This window comes from Crinia signifera, chromosome 7, assembly GCF_055691185.1.
Source record: "Crinia signifera chromosome 7, ASM5569118v1, whole genome shotgun sequence".
In the NCBI taxonomy this organism is placed as follows: domain Eukaryota; kingdom Metazoa; phylum Chordata; class Amphibia; order Anura; family Myobatrachidae; genus Crinia; species Crinia signifera.
Window position 1 is genome coordinate 173,088,229 of NC_139223.1, and position 20,130 is coordinate 173,108,358.

General features: G+C 44.2%; 1 protein-coding gene across 3 annotated transcripts in view; it reads right to left on the reverse strand.

Annotated features, from left to right (window-relative positions):
- Nucleotides 1–1,296: 1,296 nt before the first annotated feature.
- The window catches only part of SATB2 (SATB homeobox 2), a 148,834-nt gene continuing 130,000 nt past the window's right edge, over nt 1,297–20,130 (reverse strand). Inside the window, exon 10 of one of the 3 annotated variants that reach the window (XM_083154396.1) lies at nt 1,297–2,455. In XM_083154396.1, coding sequence (XP_083010522.1) covers nt 1,994–2,455 — 462 coding nt within the window. In that variant the 3' untranslated portion in view covers nt 1,297–1,993. The remainder of the gene's footprint in view (nt 2,456–20,130) is intronic. The other 2 variants (XM_083154394.1, XM_083154395.1) reach the window with 2 other exon arrangements.

The following is a 20,130-nucleotide window of genomic DNA, read 5'->3' on the forward strand; positions in this document are numbered from 1 at the left end:
TACATTAGATTTGCACTATATAGTCTTGGCTGCCAAAACTATGTTTCTATTGAATTTACACTACACGGGAGCGCTCATTGGGATCTAATCTGCATCGAATGTAGACAAAACATTTGATGCCCATTCAATTTTGCTTCTATTATTGTCCCCTTGCTGCACTCGGCACCCTATTCTTTTCCCTCTCCACACCCTAGTGGACGGTAATGTGGAAAAATGTGCTGCATGTATGATCTACGGGATGCGATCCGCTGCGCACGGGAACGTGCTTTGGGACGGATTGGATGTCAAACACCTCTGATTCAATATATTGGGTGAAAATAGGCCACATCGGACCTGTGTCTTGAGTTCCACCAATGAGTAACGCATATAAACCCAAAGACAGATAGACAGGGGCCAATGTCGTCATCGCCAGTCCCTGCAGAGTTCCTGGTGCCTGTGCTATGCCGGGACTGGCACATGCGCAGTACAAACATCTGTACTGCGCATGCGGCCAGCTTCTATGGGCTGCTTCGGCAACAGTCTAATTTCTAGTTACGCCACTGGTGGGAGGGCCGCACAATCGATTTGCCGATATCGGACAACATTTGATCGTAAATTTTGAGTTGAGGATTGTTAACATGCTGGACTATGCCCGCTTGGATGTTAAAGTATGAACCAAGTGGGTCTAAACAGAAAAAAATTTGAAAAACTCATGTCAACCCTGTGTCTGTCAATCATGTTCCTGTCGACCTAACCCTTGGGTCTAACTTTTGTTCCTGTCGATATAGACGCTTTCGGGTATCTTTAGGCATCTAACTAGATGCGCTCGACTAAGCGTGGCCGACCATAATACGTTGATCTGGACAACATCAATCCATTGAAAGGATCCGGTTTCTGTCTCGGGGCTGTGTCACTGAGCGGCCATGATGTTGTAGACTAGAAGTGCACCCTGACATTGCAATACTGCACTGCAGAAGTATTGGATAGTCAAGTCCTTCCCGTTGCCAGGGACACTGGGAACCCTAGACTGGTATGGCTTATCCGCAGCTAGCAAGATGAACAGCGCAGGTTGTACAGTGTGTATCGCAGTCATTATGTAAAAAAAATGTAGAATTAATCATTTAACGTATATATATCTATAGTGTCATTTTACTAAACATTTCTTCACGTCATGGACAAAACGCAGCAACACTCCGCACCCCCCATTCCCATCGTTAAAAATAAAAATAAATATTGAACACCAACCAATGTAATGTGAAAACCTTAATGACCCTTTGATGCCTTTGTAATATTATATATTTTTATTTTCATTTTTTCAGTTTTACTTCCAAACACATACCTTTAAATAAAAGTTATTCACCATGCGGCCAAAACGAAAGCAAGAGACTAAGAAGAAAACGGAAATCAAAGATAAACACAAGAGAAACGAAAGGAACATGAAAAAAAATAAAATAAAAAATAAAAATAAACCACCCAATGAGATCAGGCCGTCTGTGTAGGGGCGGGACCCGAAACATCTCACTGTACAGTGGTCTTAATACACAGTCCAGTCTTTTGTGTAAGGAATGCAATTCACAGTCTGTACATCGAGAACGAAACATTTGCTTCCCATGCACCATCTGTATGTATATATAAATATATACACATATATCAATGCATATATATATATATATATATATATATATATATTGTATATAATGCGCATATATGTATATATAGATATATAAATACTTTTCCTTCATTGATTTCACCAATCTTGAGGTCCTGTAATTTGCGTAAATCCTCACTGTAAGTGCAAGATGATTGCAGATATAGTTTTACAATAGTCTTCTCTTCCAGTCGGATGTCAAGAGTACACTCAAGTGTCAAGGCGATTCTCCGAGATAGCAATACTAAGAACCCATTGTTCTGCTTTCTCTCCACCTTGCGGAGATTGAACATTGTACAAGTCATCAATGTGAGTCTGGCACATCTGTATTGCTGTTCTGTTTTCGTGGCAGGTGGCGTGGTTGTATTATCTCTGGTCAACCTCGGACAGATTGGCCTTGGGGTTCCCGCTGCTTTCTTCGCTCTGCTCTACGGTGTACATCTCCTCCATGCCTTCTTCGCTGTCGTTCTCCTCGGATTCCGTCAGCAGCTCCTCGTCTTTATATTCCGCCACGTCTACGGCTATCCCCAGGTGCTCTTTCAGTATGCCGTGGTGTTTGACGTGGTAGCGTTGGTTCTGGAAAAACTTGATGATGGTGTGTTTGGGCAGATCCAGCTGGGCGGACAAGGTATGGATGGCTTCTTGGTCTGGGTAGAGGCCCACATCGTGGATAAAGCTTTGCAAGATGCCTAGAGCTTCTAGGGAGATTTTGGTGCGGGACCGTGGCTTTTTGGTGCAGCTGTCATCTGACGGAGTTGGGACGGGTGGAGTCTCTTCTTTTGGAGGGGAGGTCTCTTTGGCTGGCTGGGCTTGCTGCCCCAGAAGTACCTGTTGAGATAAAGGAGTTTAATTTTAAAACGTGTAAGATCGATCTACATGACGAAGCATACATTCATCTTATTAGATAGAGGACACAGGCAGCACTCAGAGCCTTCTTAATAATGAACTTCATTTCTCTATGTTTCAGTTTCATGGCCCCTTTGATCAGGAGATAACATACAAATGCACAAACACTGTTTAAAAAGCCCCCACACATATTTTGCACGCCTGACGTGGCCCACTCAGGGCCAGATGTATCAAGCATCAAAAAGTGATAAACGGGAGAGTGATAAACAACCGGACAATCAGCTCCTAGCTGCCACTTTTTAAACCCAGCCCGTAACATGGCAGTTAGAAGCTGATTAGCTGGCTGTTTATCACTATTTTATCAATTTTTGAAGCTTGGTACATCTGGCCCTCGGGGCAGTATTCAATTCTTATTGCCCAACAGTATTAAATTGTCTCTGACGATGGACACGCTAACACCATAATAGCTCGCTGGCTCTTTGGGTGGCAAGCTGAAATGTGCGAAGAGTCACCCATCCATCTCTCAAACTGGATGTTTTGCAATATGCATTTATAAAACCCGTCACTTATTGTCACGGGATCTCATGTCACTTTAGATGGGAGATCAGGCACGATTAAACAATTAAATATGGCCCTAGAACACATACAAAGGACGGTAGCTGAAAGAGCTCAAACAGGTAACAATGTAAAAGGGAATACAAAATGACATGGTACATAAAAACTACACACAGAAAAAATATATACAAACAAAAAATAAACTAAGTAAATAGTTTGTTACTAAAATAAGACAAAGTGTGCTACCTGTACAGTACAATGTATAAGCCTACTGAACATTTATATTTAAGCTGTAATGTGTATTGAACTGTGGCGCTCTTTAGTTGTACTCTATTTTTGTTATTTATTCTATGTTATGCCAAGTTTTGTCTCCCTGCACTGTTGCTTTGTACGGCACTGCGAAACACTTGTGGCACCTTAGAAATAAAATTATAATAATAATAGCGCCACCTTTCAGCGAATTTATGAGATAAACATTTTTATTTAACAAATGACTAGCGCATCATTGGAATTGTCTGTATTTTAAATGTTGTAGCAGTAGAACGCACTCCAGAGTCCCCCAAAGTGGGTAACTCATTTCTCGCTAACCCTGTACGACCCATTTATAAGTCCATGATGGTAGATCATCTAAATCAAATTTTACCCGCAAAATGCAAATATATTTTCCGTAAGAATAATGGGCGGACTCGTATAATAATCTAAAATTTCTATAAATCAACGTTATAAAAATATAGCGAAATATTCCTGCAATACACATCCCTCCTCATACACCTAACTGTTCCGCTATGTGACATGAGATGCCTAGCACATCTTGGGAAGCTATGCCACGGGTTGGTTAGACCATTTTTTCCTATACATCGCACCTTAGTCGCATCGTAACCACATACCAAGCGTCTCTCACCATACCGGAGGCGCTGGGTTGCTTCCTTCATCGCTAAGGAATTGGTTTGTCATGTACAAAGTCAGAGATTAGGCACAGCGAAACGCGTCGCTCGGAAGCGTCAACTCGTGTCTTGAAACAGATTTTAAAAGTTTAAACTGACTTTTATTACCGAAGAAAGAAAAATCATTCAACGATCAGCGTGCTAGCGAGGGGATGTGAGCAGCGTGGGGAAGGCAGGTGTTCGGGGTAAGGGCGCTGACCTGTTCGCTATTATGCGAGTATACGCAGCCTAGCAAACAGGACTGAATCAACGCCAAAGTCCATGGGGACACAAGCAAGACCTTTTGGTGCGCAGACAGGAAAGGAGAACGAAGATACATCTGTATGAGCTTTCTTGGTCAGTCCCACCCCCCACCTCCGGGATGTGAGTCTATACCGTATTACAGGAACGCGCCGCACCACAAGGGCCCTCAGACAAACACCTTGTGCGATCTAATTGTTATGTTGCTGAACTACTGTTTCCTTGGGAGCCTGGGATGGAGGCATTCCAGGAGAGCACCGTGCATGCAGGACGTCGTGCCAGTAAAGCCTTGTACTTATTCCCTGATATAATCAACCACTATTAATAAAACATGTGAGTAGGAAAGACTATCGGCTTGTTTGCTAGAAGTTGACTACATTAGATAAAGCGTCTCGCCTTCAATCTCTGTGCGCTGAAATCTGTTTTGAAGGGGGGAATGGAAACCAGCTGGAACCCATGTGTAAAATATAATGGTCACCGCCTAGGGGGAAGGAAGTGAGATATTGAATGAACGAATTTAGGAAAGTATATAATGTAGTGTATCATTATGCCAGTGATCTGGATTACATGTTATAAGCACTAGTTTAGTGGTATTTTTCTATCAGACAAGGAATTAATAGAGAGCTCCGACACATTTGTTTGAGCAAGGCGACGTTCTCATTCCTGCGGATGGGAGCTGACGCGAGTGGAGCTCAGGTGACCTGGGACCGGAACGTCCAGCAAGACCATTGTCTGCAGAGTTTTTTTAGTCTTAGATTGTACTTGGTTTTGGCCAGACATCAGTCATCCATGGTTGGGCTCTCGCAGGTTCCGTCAACAATGGTTCGCGTCACGGTGGTCGTCTGGCAGGAGAACGCACCGTCTTCAGTAACAAATAGGGAGAAGTAAATGTTTCCATTTACTTTACAATGGGGTTAAAGCCCCATCATCGTTTTACTCTTAGGGGCAGATGTACTAAGCCTTGGAGAGAAACAGAACACCGACCAATCATGTCATTTTCCCAACACAGCCACATTAGCTATGTTCTGCTAGAGAGTGTATCTAACCTACGACAGAAGCGTTAGGTGGGGAAGACTTTATATCCCAGCCACATTAGCTATGTTCTGCTAGAGAGTGTATCTAACCTACGACAGAAGCGTTAGGTGGGGAAGACTTTATATCCCAGCCACATTAGCTATGTTCTGCTAGAGAGTGTATCTAACCTACGACAGAAGCGTTAGGTGGGGAAGACTTTATATCCCAGTCACATTAGCTATGTTCTGCTAGAGAGTGTATCTAACCTACGACAGAAGCGTTAGGTGGGGAAGACTTTATATCCCAGCCACATTAGCTATGTTCTGCTAGAGAGTGTATCTAACCTACGACAGAAGCGTTAGGTGGGGAAGACTTTTTATCCCAGTCACATTAGCTATGTTCTGCTAGAGAGTGTATCTAGCCTACAACAGAAGCGTTAGGTGAGAAAGACTTTATATGTCAGCCACATTAGCTATGTTCTGCTAGATTGTGTATCTAACCTACGACAGAAGCGTTAGGTGGGGAAGACTTTATATCCCAGCCACATTAGCTATGTTCTGCTAGAGAGTGTATCTAACCTATGACAGAAGCGTTAGGTGGGGAAGACTTTATATGCCAGCCACATTAGCTATGTTCTGCTAGAGAGTGTATCTAACCAAGTACAGAAGCGTTAGGTGGGGAAGACTTTATATCCCAGCCACATTAGCTATGTTCTGCTAGAGAGTGTATCTAACCTATGACAGAAGTGTTAGGTGAGAAAGACTTTATATCCCAGCCACATTAGCTATGTTCTGCTAGAGAGTGTATCTAACCTACGACAGAAGCGTTAGGTGGGGAAGACTTTATATCCCAGCCACATTAGCTATGTTCTGCTAGAGAGTGTATCTAACCTACGACAGAAGCGTTAGGTGGGGAAGACTTTATATCCCAGCCACATTAGCTATGTTCTGCTAGAGAGTGTATCTAACCTACGACAGAAGCGTTAGGTGGGGAAGACTTTATATCCCAGTCACATTAGCTATGTTCTGCTAGAGAGTGTATCTAACCTATGACAGAAGCGTTAGGTGGGGAAGACTTTATATGCCAGCCACATTAGCTATGTTCTGCTAGAGAGTGTATCTAACCTATGACAGAAGCGTTAGGTGGGGAAGACTTTATATCCCAGCCACATTAGCTATGTTCTGCTAGAGAGTGTATCTAACCTACGACAGAAGCGTTAGGCGGGGAAGACTTTATATCCCAGTCACATTAGCTATGTTCTGCTAGAGAGTGTATCTAACCAAGTACAGAAGCGTTAGGTGGGGAAGACTTTATATCCCAGCCACATTAGCTATGGTCTGCTAGAGAGTGTATCTAACCTACGACAGAAGTGTTAGGTGAGAAAGACTTTATATCCCAGTCACATTAGCTATGTTCTGCTAGAGAGTGTATCTAACCTATGACAGAAGTGTTAGGTGGGGAAGACTTTATATCCCAGTCACCTTAGCTATGTTCTGCTAGAGAGTGTATCTAACCTACAACAGAAGCGTTAGGCGGGGAAGACTTTATATCCCAGTCACATTAGCTATGTTCTGATAGAGAGTGTATCTAACCAAGGACAGAAGCATTAGGTGAGAAAGACTTTATATGCCAGCCACATTAGCTATGGTCTGCTAGAGAGTGTATCTAACCTACGACAGAAGCATTAGGTGAGAAAGACTTTATATGTCAGCCACATTAGCTATGTTCTGCTAGAGAGTGTATCTAACCTATGACAGAAGCATTAGGTGAGAAAGACTTTATATGCCAGCCACATTAGCTATGTTCTGCTAGAGAGTGTATCTAACCTACGACAGAAGCATTAGGTGGGGAAGACTTTATATGCCAGCCACATTAGCTATGTTCTGCTAGAGAGTGTATCTAACCAAGTACAGAAGCGTTAGGTGGGGAAGACTTTATATGCCAGTCACATTAGCTATGTTCTGCTAGAGAGTGTATCTAACCTACGACAGAAGCGTTAGGTGGGGAAGACTTTATATGCCAGCCACATTAGCTATGTTCTGCTAGAGAGTGTATCTAACCAAGTACAGAAGCGTTAGGTGGGGAAGACTTTATATCCCAGCCACATTAGCTATGTTCTGCTAGAGAGTGTATCTAACCTACGACAGAAGCGTTAGGTGGGGAAGACTTTATATCCCAGCCACATTAGCTATGTTCTGCTAGAGAGTGTATCTAACCTATGACAGAAGCGTTAGGCGGGGAAGACTTTATATCCCAGCCACATTAGCTATGTTCTGCTAGAGAGTGTATCTAACCTATAACAGAAGCGTTAGGTGGGGAAGACTTTATATCCCAGCCACATTAGCTATGTTCTGCTAGAGAGTGTATCTAACCTACGACAGAAGCGTTAGGTGGGGAAGACTTTATATCCCAGTCACATTAGCTATGTTCTGCTAGAGAGTGTATCTAACCTATGACAGAAGCGTTAGGTGGGGAAGACTTTATATCCCAGCCACATTAGCTATGTTCTGCTAGAGAGTGTATCTAACCTATGACAGAAGCGTTAGGTGGGGAAGACTTTATATCCCAGCCACATTAGCTATGTTCTGCTAGAGAGTGTATCTAACCTATGACAGAAGTGTTAGGCGGGGAAGACTTTATATCCCAGTCACATTAGCTATGTTCTGCTAGAGAGTGTATCTAACCTACAACAGAAGCGTTAGGTGGGGAAGACTTTATATCCCAGTCACATTAGCTATGTTCTGCTAGAGAGTGTATCTAACCTACGACAGAAGCGTTAGGTGAGAAAGACTTTATATGTCAGCCACATTAGCTATGTTCTGCTAGATTGTGTATCTAACCTACGACAGAAGCGTTAGGTGGGGAAGACTTTATATCCCAGCCACATTAGCTATGTTCTGCTAGAGAGTGTATCTAACCTATGACAGAAGCGTTAGGTGGGGAAGACTTTATATCCCAGCCACATTAGCTATGTTCTGCTAGAGAGTGTATCTAACCTATGACAGAAGCGTTAGGTGGGGAAGACTTTATATCCCAGCCACATTAGCTATGTTCTGCTAGAGAGTGTATCTAACCTATAACAGAAGCGTTAGGTGGGCAAGACTTTATATCCCAGCCACATTAGCTATGTTCTGCTAGAGAGTGTATCTAACCAAGTACAGAAGCGTTAGGTGGGGAAGACTTTATATCCCAGCCACATTAGCTATGTTCTGCTAGAGAGTGTATCTAACCTACGACAGAAGCGTTAGGTGGGGAAGACTTTATATCCCAGCCACATTAGCTATGTTCTGCTAGAGAGTGTATCTAACCTATGACAGAAGCGTTAGGTGGGGAAGACTTTATATCCCAGTCACCTTAGCTATGTTCTGATAGAGAGTGTATCTAACCAAGGACAGAAGCATTAGGTGAGAAAGACTTTATATCCCAGCCACATTAGCTATGGTCTGCTAGAGAGTGTATCTAACCTACGACAGAAGTGTTAGGTGGGGAAGACTTTATATACCAGCCACATTAGCTATGTTTTGCTAGAGAGTGTATCTAACCTATGACAGAAGCGTTAGGTGGGGAAGACTTTATATCCCAGTCACATTAGCTATGTTCTGCTAGAGAGTGTATCTAGCCTACAACAGAAGCGTTAGGTGAGAAAGACTTTATATGTCAGCCACATTAGCTATGTTCTGCTAGATTGTGTATCTAACCTACGACAGAAGCGTTAGGTGGGGAAGACTTTATATCCCAGCCACATTAGCTATGTTCTGCTAGAGAGTGTATCTAACCTATGACAGAAGCGTTAGGTGGGGAAGACTTTATATGCCAGCCACATTAGCTATGTTCTGCTAGAGAGTGTATCTAACCAAGTACAGAAGCGTTAGGTGGGGAAGACTTTATATCCCAGCCACATTAGCTATGTTCTGCTAGAGAGTGTATCTAACCTACGAAAGAAGCGTTAGGTGGGGAAGACTTTATATCCCAGCCACATTAGCTATGTTCTGCTAGAGAGTGTATCTAACCTACGACAGAAGCGTTAGGTGGGGAAGACTTTATATCCCAGCCACATTAGCTATGTTCTGCTAGAGAGTGTATCTAACCTATGACAGAAGCGTTAGGTGGGGAAGACTTTATATGCCAGCCACATTAGCTATGTTCTGCTAGAGAGTGTATCTAACCAAGTACAGAAGCGTTAGGTGGGGAAGACTTTATATCCCAGCCACATTAGCTATGTTCTGCTAGAGAGTGTATCTAACCTATGACAGAAGCGTTAGGTGGGGAAGACTTTATATCCCAGCCACATTAGCTATGTTCTGCTAGAGAGTGTATCTAACCTACGACAGAAGCGTTAGGTGGGGAAGACTTTATATCCCAGCCACATTAGCTATGTTCTGCTAGAGAGTGTATCTAACCTATGACAGAAGCGTTAGGCGGGGAAGACTTTATATCCCAGCCACATTAGCTATGTTCTGCTAGAGAGTGTATCTAACCTATAATAGAAGCGTTAGGTGGGGAAGACTTTATATCCCAGCCACATTAGCTATGTTCTGCTAGAGAGTGTATCTAACCTACGACAGAAGCGTTAGGTGGGGAAGACTTTATATCCCAGCCACATTAGCTATGTTCTGCTAGAGAGTGTATCTAACCTATGACAGAAGCGTTAGGCGGAGAAGACTTTATATCCCAGTCACATTAGCTATGTTCTGCTAGAGAGTGTATCTAACCTATGACAGAAGCGTTAGGTTGGGAAGACTTTATATCCCAGCCACATTAGCTATGTTCTGCTAGAGAGTGTATCTAACCTATAACAGAAGCGTTAGGTGGGCAAGACTTTATATGCCAGCCACATTAGCTATGTTCTGCTAGAGAGTGTATCTAACAAAGGACAGAAGCATTAGGTGAGAAAGACATTATATGCCAGCCACATTAGCTATGTTCTGCTAGAGAGTGTATCTAACCTATAACAGAAGCGTTAGGTGGGCAAGACTTTATATGCCAGCCACATTAGCTATGTTCTGCTAGAGAGTGTATCTAACCTACGACAGAAGCGTTAGGCGGGGAAGACTTTATATGCCAGCCACATTAGCTATGTTCTGCTAGAGAGTGTATCTAACCTATGACAGAAGCGTTAGGTTGGGAAGACTTTATATCCCAGCCACATTAGCTATGTTCTGCTAGAGAGTGTATCTAACCTATAACAGAAGCGTTAGGTGGGGAAGACTTTATATCCCAGCCACATTAGCTATGTTCTGCTAGAGAGTGTATCTAACCTATGACAGAAGCGTTAGGTGGGGAAGACTTTATATCCCAGCCACATTAGCTATGTTCTGCTAGAGAGTGTATCTAACCTATAACAGAAGCGTTAGGTGGGCAAGACTTTATATGCCAGCCACATTAGCTATGTTCTGCTAGAGAGTGTATCTAACCTACGACAGAAGCGTTAGGCGGGGAAGACTTTATATCCCAGTCACATTAGCTATGTTCTGCTAGAGAGTGTATCTAACCTACGACAGAAGCGTTAGGTGAGAAAGACTTTATATCCCAGCCACATTAGCTATGTTCTGCTAGAGAGTGTATCTAACCTATGACAGAAGCGTTAGGTGGGGAAGACTTTATATCCCAGCCACATTAGCTATGTTCTGCTAGAGAGTGTATCTAACCTATGACAGAAGCGTTAGGTGGGGAAGACTTTATATCCCAGCCACATTAGCTATGTTCTGCTAGAGAGTGTATCTAACCTATGACAGAAGCGTTAGGTGGGGAAGACTTTATATCCCAGCAGCGTGAACCCTTACTATATTACTTACAAGATCAGTATACAATGGAATGTATGCAACTTAGAACATTACATTTAGAATAATGATAAATCCCAGTAAACTTTGTTTCAGTGGCTACACCAAGAAGAGATTGGTGAATCCAACTGCGGAGATCAAATACTCCAGAGAAACGGTGTATTATTAAATAAAATATGATAGAATAGAAGTACAAATATATATATATATATATATATATATATATATATATATATATATATATATATATATATATATATAAAAATAAATATATTTACAACACGGAATTGTTGGGTACAGGTGTTACATTACATTTCTGACTTCAGGCAGGTTTAATATAACTTTGGTTTTCTTTTTTTTCCCCCTTCTGTTAGTATTTCTCCTCGCGGGTTCTGTCAGAGGGAAGAAAATAAACGCGTGCGCTTCAATATAAAAAGAGCGTGTCAGGAAAAATCAATAGCAGCGTGCAAAATGGTAGGAAGTCAGACATGGAAATATGTGTCCAATTTCATCCTGCCCTAGGTCCGCTTTTCCTTTAATTTTGTGTACATCGCTCGTGGCAGAGCTTTTATATTGTATAACGCAACACATGTTAATAATTGCCTTTCTACAAGGTTTTATGAAATGGGGATGATGTCAGGATAGATTGCTCTGATTGTTTGCTGTATACTGATGTTTACAAGCAAGATAAAGGCCCTTCTATTCGGTGCACGTCAAAGTCAGCCATATTGTTTGCTAAACCTGGCAGCCATGTTGTTGGGCCTATCAGCTCCTCAGGAGCCAGTGACAGTAGTAGGGTAAGCTGTGAGAATCCAGGCCTGAAACCCTTCCTACCGATCTTATTGTCACGGGACAGTCCCGAATAATAATCCACAGGCCGACCATAAGGCAATAGTGTCAATGGGAAAGGATTGAGCGGGAACTCTTTTTCACTCATGATGTACATAGTAGGGATGGCCATCGACGATTCGAAATCATCGATGGTTCATGGCCGATGTCGAATACTTTCGCTATCGATGGGGGAGAACCAGATGGTTTCCCTCCATCGATGGAACAGCAAAACGATGTTTTGCTTCCCCCCCCCCCCCCCCCAAGTGCCGGGACACGGAGCATAGCTCCGCCCCCGACTCCCGCAAAGCCCCGCCCCCATGTTTTGATTGGCCCACAGGCCAATCAATAAAACACAATGGATGACCATTGATATGTAAAAATATCGATGTTCATCCATTGCATAGTTTAGCACTATTGATGGCCAGTTGCAGAATTGCAACCATCGATGGCAATGGCAACGATGGCCATCCTTAGTACATAGCGGTGTGGTGGGGAAGGCTGGGTCTTCAGCAGAGGAAGTGAACAAACCCCCTTCTTGATATGAACGCGCCCCCCCCCCCCCCCCCAATCCTGATCCATTTGCCTGCAAGAGACCACCACATTGTAGCACTATTTGCACACAAACAGAAGTAAAGACTGGGGGTCTGATTCACAGATGGACAGAAGGACAAGGCCGCATGCAAGAAGCTGGGAATTTCCGTCCGATCTCCAGGAGGGGTATGAGGGAGACAGCTCAGTAGAAGAGATGCCTCCTGCGTATAACTGCGCTCCCGTAACTGTGAGCGATGATGCAAGATGGGAATCAACAATGCGACCATCGGAAAAAGGGCAGCTAACTAAGCCTCAGCCGGCCAACCGAAGTGGGGCTGCGGGGCCAGGAAGTCTGCATGGTGGCACAAAGACCATTGGCTCTCCCCTTCTAGAAAACCAGGACAACACGTTTCTAGGAACGTAGCCCTCCCACCGCACCCATCCCACCCTCTCAATGCTGCAGCCTGATTGACAGAGGAGAACTACAGAAAACAACGCAAGGCCTGTTACGCACATACACGGAATGGACTGCGCAGCCATGGAGTCCCGATAATCGAAGCTATCTACACATCCCCATTACTGTGGGTTATTATCAGTGTAAGTCATCAGATTATATTCTAATGTACTGATCACAACCACAGTACCTGCTGAAGCACAGAAGCCCTGACTGCGGACAAGATTACGGATATACACCATGTATACATGTGATGTGATGCCAGCCCGTTGCCTCTCAGCGGCTTACTTAGCAGCAAAAATGACAATGGAGCGTCACGTAACGCAGCCCTGTCATTTGTGTGGTGGAAGCCATTCTCACATCAGTGCGGCCGCTGATAATTACACGGTGCCCACATTGGCACACACTTATAGGTTTAGTATACTGGGATATCCCCAATCCTGTCATTAGGAGAGCCGGCGGCTTGGGTGTGCCAGAAGCTTACCCGGTGTTTATACTGCCACGTTGGTACTTTTAACAAACCACAGGCACACAGTGACCAGTGGTGACCTGACAACTACCCCCCCCCCCCCAATCCCGCCCCAACATATGTATGTGACTGAGGGCACTGTTACGAACTCTGTGACATACAGAGTTGGGGGGGGGGGGGGGGGGGGCGGCTCAGTCCACTAATAAGCGCTTCTAGATAAATATATACTATACAACTATACATGTATTCTAGGCTTATTATTCTACGATGCACTGGCCACTAGAGGACACTCGACAGACCACATTACTCCTTTGTGTGCTAAAAGATCTCGTAAAAGAAAGTGAAAGCAAGTTTTGCAGGGACGCTGATCTGTTTCAAACTCCCTGGATATGGAAAGAGGGAGCTGGGAAGACAGAGATTGGAGGTAGGAGCAGATAGGACTGGGGGTGGAAAGTTTGTGAAACAGCTTAAAGTGAGAAAAAAAACCTGTTACAGCTCAAAGTGAAAGTACAATGCAGAAGCCTTCAGTTTGACGGCCTTTTAACTAGTATATAATAAGTTTTGTATCTTTGCCATCTTGCTATTACCATACTGATCTCTGACAGCTATGGGTACTGCAAGCAGTGACGGCCATTGACAAGCATCTTGACCGTAGCCTTCAAAGACGTTTGACCCAATTACCTTACATTTTTTAATTAATACAAAAAAAAGTGTTGTTCTGAGAACTGGTTAATTCTCCCTGTGGCCCATTCCTTCCCCTCGCTCTTGTCTGCACCCAGCGAGCAGCTGTTTCTCAGTGCAGACAGCACCACAACCTGCCCCCGTGGCTTCCTGCATTGCCTTTGTAGCTTATCGACATGCGATCTAGGTACACAGCGCAGAAATTAGAGGAACTAAATGCAGAAATTACGGAGGCTAAACACAAACCGCAGTCTTGGCGCCGGGCGTGAATTAACCCTTTCCAAATAGGAGGGCAATACATGCACGCTACGGCTGTCCTCATAAGCTGCATATTGCATTGTAAGTAATGGACTGCGGGTCGTATCCGCTAACAATCTCCCGAATCACAGTTACGTATACAGTAAATACAGAGAGGGGTTTCCAATTAGTCCCCAAAAACATTCGGGTGCCAAGAAACGGGGAGGGGGCTCAAAATCAGTTTTTTTTTTCTCATCAATTTCTTTGTCAGGATATCCAATCAGCCTCATTTTTCTATCACAACAATTTTCCATTTTCAGGTGAAAACACAAACGCTGACCTACGTTTTTGCCCCACCGCGGTTGAGTAAGGGATGCAAGCTGAGGCAGGCTAACGGGATTGCCAACGGCCTACCAAAGGTCGGGGAACGCCTGCGTTTTCTGGCGCACTCTCACAAAGCGCTGTGTTACCGCACCCAGGGTGTCAATCACCTTGTGTACGGACAGCGAAGGCTAGCCATCGCTTGCTCCATTCATACAGAGGGCTCGAGCCTTCGCACAGCGTACCGTATTCTGCAGCACCGTTTTTTTTTTTTGAAGGAGCCTACCCACCACCCACACACAAGAACAAACTCCCCACCCGTAGTACCTTCGTCAGGGATTGAGCTAGTGACCTCTGAACTCTGAGGCAGCAATGTTAACCACTGCGCCGAGCATCGATTGATTTCTCTCCCCTTCGGCAGCATGCGAGGGGTTATGTACATCCCCTCACATGGTACCGACAGACATTCGGCTGGGTGGCGTTTCAGGACTCGCTGCTTAGCAAGCCTGGCTGAATCAGACCCACTGGCCTCTAGTGGGTTAAAGATCCGTCGTCCTTTTAGCGGGGAGCACTAATGCTCCTGCAGGAAGGTCGGCCTGCAATCTGCTGAAAGGTTTTGATTGAAATTGTTATTGAACGACTATGCATCATTCAGCTTCCTGTTTATTATATTTCATAGGTCGGGCAGGTGCCAAGACATTAAACTGCCAATAAACTATTAATACCGATTTCCTCCAGCTCCGCTCGTCATCACCAATGCAAATACCGTCCGGCTGAGTGCAGCACAAGGCGGATGCAAATCTTATTGCTGACATGGAAATTTGCATGGTCCGATCTCGCTGACTTTCTGCTGGGAGCTGTAGGGAATAGCAGGAGGCGGCCATCGCACCCGTTCTCTGGAATACTTGGATGGACAATAATTCAAATAATAACAAATGACTAACGCCAATCACAAACACAGAAGAAGACACAAATAAACAATTGTGATGTGACCCACTGTGTGTAATAATTATAGAATTATACAAAAACACAGGGTCAACATTTGTGTCTAATCCTGCATTCGCTGTTAATGATTACTATCGTGTTTTATTTAGATGGCGGCACAAGGTGTCCACAGCGCCGTACTGAGATAGATAGATAAAAGGCAAGTGCCAAATAGGCAACTGAGATGGCAGTGTTGGGCAAAGCATACTGTATACCTCCACACTGTCCCGATTTTCGCGGGACCGTTTTTTTTTTTTTTGGGGGGGGGGGGGGGGGTGTCCTGCATCCCGCCAGAAGTGTCACTGTGGTATGTGGGAGGGCAGTCTGGAGTCCCCCCTGGCGGGCTCAATGAGCTGGGGGGGTGAAAATGGGGGCGTGGCCTCACAGGTATTATGCCATTTGTAGGCTATGCCCCCAGTTCGCTAGGCCACACCCCCAAATTTTGGCACAAGTCTTTTCCATATTTCTAAAGTTGGGAGGCATCTCTTATATAATAGCCTAGAACTGTCAATCTGTGAGTCTGTATATAACGCTGGGCGGAGTCACTCTTTGACTCCGCCCAGCACAGAGTAACAGATCTCAAGATTTGCATTTTCTCTTTCTGTCTGGCCGGCTGCTATCTACTCGCAGTTATCTGCAACTTTACAAATCAGCAATCAGGTCTGAATCAGGACCATTGTCTGAACAGGGATGTGTCTAGAATCTGTATAGAGTTGCAATACCGAATTCGTGGATAACTTATTTTATCTTATTTCATTCTTGCATCCCTAAGTACCAGTCACAAATGCAGCCATTATTCACAACATGTATCACCCCTACAGTGGTGGACTGGGGCCGGCAGTGTCCTGCAGTGGTGGTAGTGGGGGGGCAGTTGGGACGGACTGGGGCCGTGAAGCCTCCCCGACACATCACTGTGCGGCCACATGACTAGGGGGTGTGGCCACAGCATATGGATGCGTTTCATAAGCCAAGGGGGCTTGGCTTGGCACCACGCCCCCATTTATCTGTGTACCAGCTAATTAAGCAGCAACGATGCTCAATCAGACCAGTTCTGAATCAGACCAATAGCTGATGTTCCCCTGTAGCAGCTGTTCTCTACAACTATCCCGATGACTTTGGGAAGAGTGAACTTATTTAAATATTGCATTGCATAGTGCAAATCAATGTTTTCTATAAGACGTTACAGTGGGTATATGAACTATCAAACTAGTTTGAATGCATTGAGTGCGGGACGCGAGCAATCTCATTAGACGCTGTCAGAGGATGTATTAATGGCTGCTCAGGAATTTTAGCGAGCCAAGTTTATTTAGCAAATAAGAGTTGGGCTTTTGCAGACTGAAGCTTTTTCGGATTACGTTGTGGCCCATAGTATCAAGGCCAAGGAAAAGCAGTTATTACATTAGATTGGATTTTATTTATTGTGGATTTATTAATATTTCCAAAGCCGCCGGGGAGAGGGGGTGCTTCTGTTCCCCTTCCAAAGTGATACTCCCTAGTCGCAGAGGGGAGGGGGGGGGGGGGGGGTTGCAATTATCCTGGTTATACTTTGTCTCCAGGGAACAGGACAAATATGACGTTCTTCTAATTCCATAGAAGTGGTTTATGATATAAAATCTTGTTTCAATTAACAATGTTAATTAATCAGCGCTACTGAGCCGAGATCACTTACCAAGTAAACGGAGCTAAATGAATATTGTCAGAACCAAAACAAACCTGATGAGAGGAACACCACAGTCATATTGGGCTTTATTCTGGTTCACTCTTTCTGACAAAATCCTTCTTAGATGGACAAAACCATGTGCACTGCAGGTGGGGCAGATGTAACTTGTGCAGAGAGAATTAGATTTGGGTGGGGATTTACTTCAAAGTGACATCTATATTGCAGAGTAGAAATAAAGCAGCCAGTATTTACCCTGCACAGAAACAAAATAACTCACCCAAATCTAATTCTCTCTGCACATATTACATCTGCCCCCTGCAGTGCAGCATGGTTTTGTCCATCTAAGAAGGGTTTTGTCAGAAAGAGTGAACTAAAATAAGGCCCCTTGTAACAGAATATGTACTAAGGAAATCAGGGGTCTATTTACTAAGCATTGGAGAGTGATAAAATGGAGGGAAAGTACTAACCAACCTGCTCGTAACTGTCATTTTTCAAACACAGCCTGAAACTCCCCCTATAAATATAAATGAAAGGCGACAATATGGTCTTAAACAGACATGCCAACTCCGTGATTGTCGGGGAGACTCCCTGAAATATCAGAGATCTCCCTAACTCCCTGAAGAGTCTAGCCATCTCCCCTGATTGCACCTTGCCCCTATTATGTATTTATTAGAGACATACAGTATAGTATACAGTCCATTCAGAGTGGATCATCAGTGCCAGTCCCCTGCACTGGTTATAAGGCACAATGGGGCAGATGTATTAAGCCCGGTGAAGTGATAAAGTGGACAGTGATAACGCAACAACAACCAGCTCATAACTGTCATTTTTTATCACCACCTGGAAAGTGACAGTTAGGGGTCGATTGGCTGTTGCATTATCACCTTTTACTTTATCCCTTCACCAGGCTTAATACATCTGCCCCGAGGACCGTTCCTTTATTTCCATATATAGTGAGATATTGGTATTTTTGGGGTAATTTGGCACACGGGAGCGCTGTATGAAGAGCACTGCGCTGTAGCTATAGTATATGGCCAGATGGGAATAGCAGGCTCGGTATGATGAGATTACCACTCCGTCGGGTTTAGGTGTTAGGCTTCCTGCCGACTCTCCTTCATATCAACATAAATATGGAGCCAACGGGATTGGCCTGCTCTGTCATATGGGAAATACATTGTGTACAGAAGCCGACGAGGCCGTACACAAAGGAGCGGCGAGCCGGGTGCGTGTCAGCACTTTCATCTGCCATAAATGTGAACACGCATTACAGCAAGTCACACCTGCATGCAGCCATAACACGTACAGACTGCGGCTATTACATTTCACATTTTGTTGGCTTTTCACGACCTGACTGTTGTAAAAGCTTCATGTAGAATCGCTCAGGAGTGTAAAGGATTTTGCATCTGCATGGCTGGGGGGGTGTGATTGATGGCACAAATTAATGCAGGTGTGCCCCTTCAAGGCACATGTCCGGGAATGTCTGCAGAACAGGCTGCAGTGCACACTCTGGCCTGTATGGGGCAGTAGCGTTATAGAGGGATTACTACTAACCTGTACTAACACTGGATTTGGGTGTCTGGATGACTCACAGACTATGGGCCAGATTCTCTAAACTTCAAAAGTGATAAAATGGAGAGTGATAAACAGACAGCCAATCAGCTCCTACCTGACATGTCACAGACTGTGTTTGAAAAATGTCAGACAGGAGCTGATTGGCTGGCTGTTTATCACTCTCTATTTTATCACTTTTGAAGCTTAGAGAATCTGGCCCAATGTCTAGGTAGATAGTTAATACGTCTAGATTGACAAAGAGTCAACACAAGCAAATGTCAACATGACAACGGCTGATAAGTGAAAAGGGTTTTTTTAAATAATTTTTTAACATTATTTGGACTTTTTTTCACACTTTATCTTCCACGTGGACTCTAATTGGGAACGGCAAATGGTATATTAGGTCGACAGCCAAAAGGTCGACCACTATTGGTTGAGAGTCAGAAGGTCGACACATAAATAGGTCAGCATGGTCAAAAGGTGGACACAATTAGAAGGACGACTCGGAAATTGTCGACGTGGAAAAGGTCAACGTGTGGTTTTCACTTTTTATGTCTGTGTCGACAGGTCAACATGGGCACAGTATCAGTGTAATGCATCCCCTCCCCCCGCTATGTCCACTCTATGTCCACTCGGATGGTAAAGTATGAACGAGTGGGTTTTAAAAAAACTCATGTCGACTATTTTCACGTGTCGACCTTCTGACTGACGACCAATAGTGGTTAACCATTGACTGATCAGATACCAGCCAACGTGTGAGGGTATGTGCTACATATTCGGGGGTTCACATGTTCAGGTGTTGTCATTGAAACAAAAAAAATCCTAAAGAAGTCATGTCGAAATTTTACTTGTCGGCATTTGCTTATGTCAACCTTTTGTCAATGTTGATCTAGGAGCTTTGTCAACGTCGATTGAGGGCATGTTTACCTTTTCGTGTCAGCCTATTGACCTAGTCTGTGAGCTAATCTACACCCTTAAAATATTAGTAAAGTAGGAGGAATAGTCTGGTGCTATCAGACGAGCGTTTCCTAGCCCGGAAACATTGTGGCTGTACGGCAAACGTCACGTGGACCCAAAGGCGCTCGAACAATTGCTTTGCGGCAGTATAATTATTTCATGCGCTATATAAGACACTGTAACGGAATCTGCTGCGCTATATAAGACACTGTAACGGAATCTGCTGCGCTATATAAGACGCTGTAACAGAATCTGCTGCGCTATATAAGACACTGTGACGGAATCTGCTGCGCTATATAAGACGCTGTAGCGGAATCTGCTGCGCTATATAAGACGCTGTAAAGGAATCTGCTGCGCTATATAAGACACTGTAACGGAATCTGCTGCGCTATATAAGAAACTGTAATGGAATCTGCTGCAAAATATAAGACACTGTAACGGAATCTGC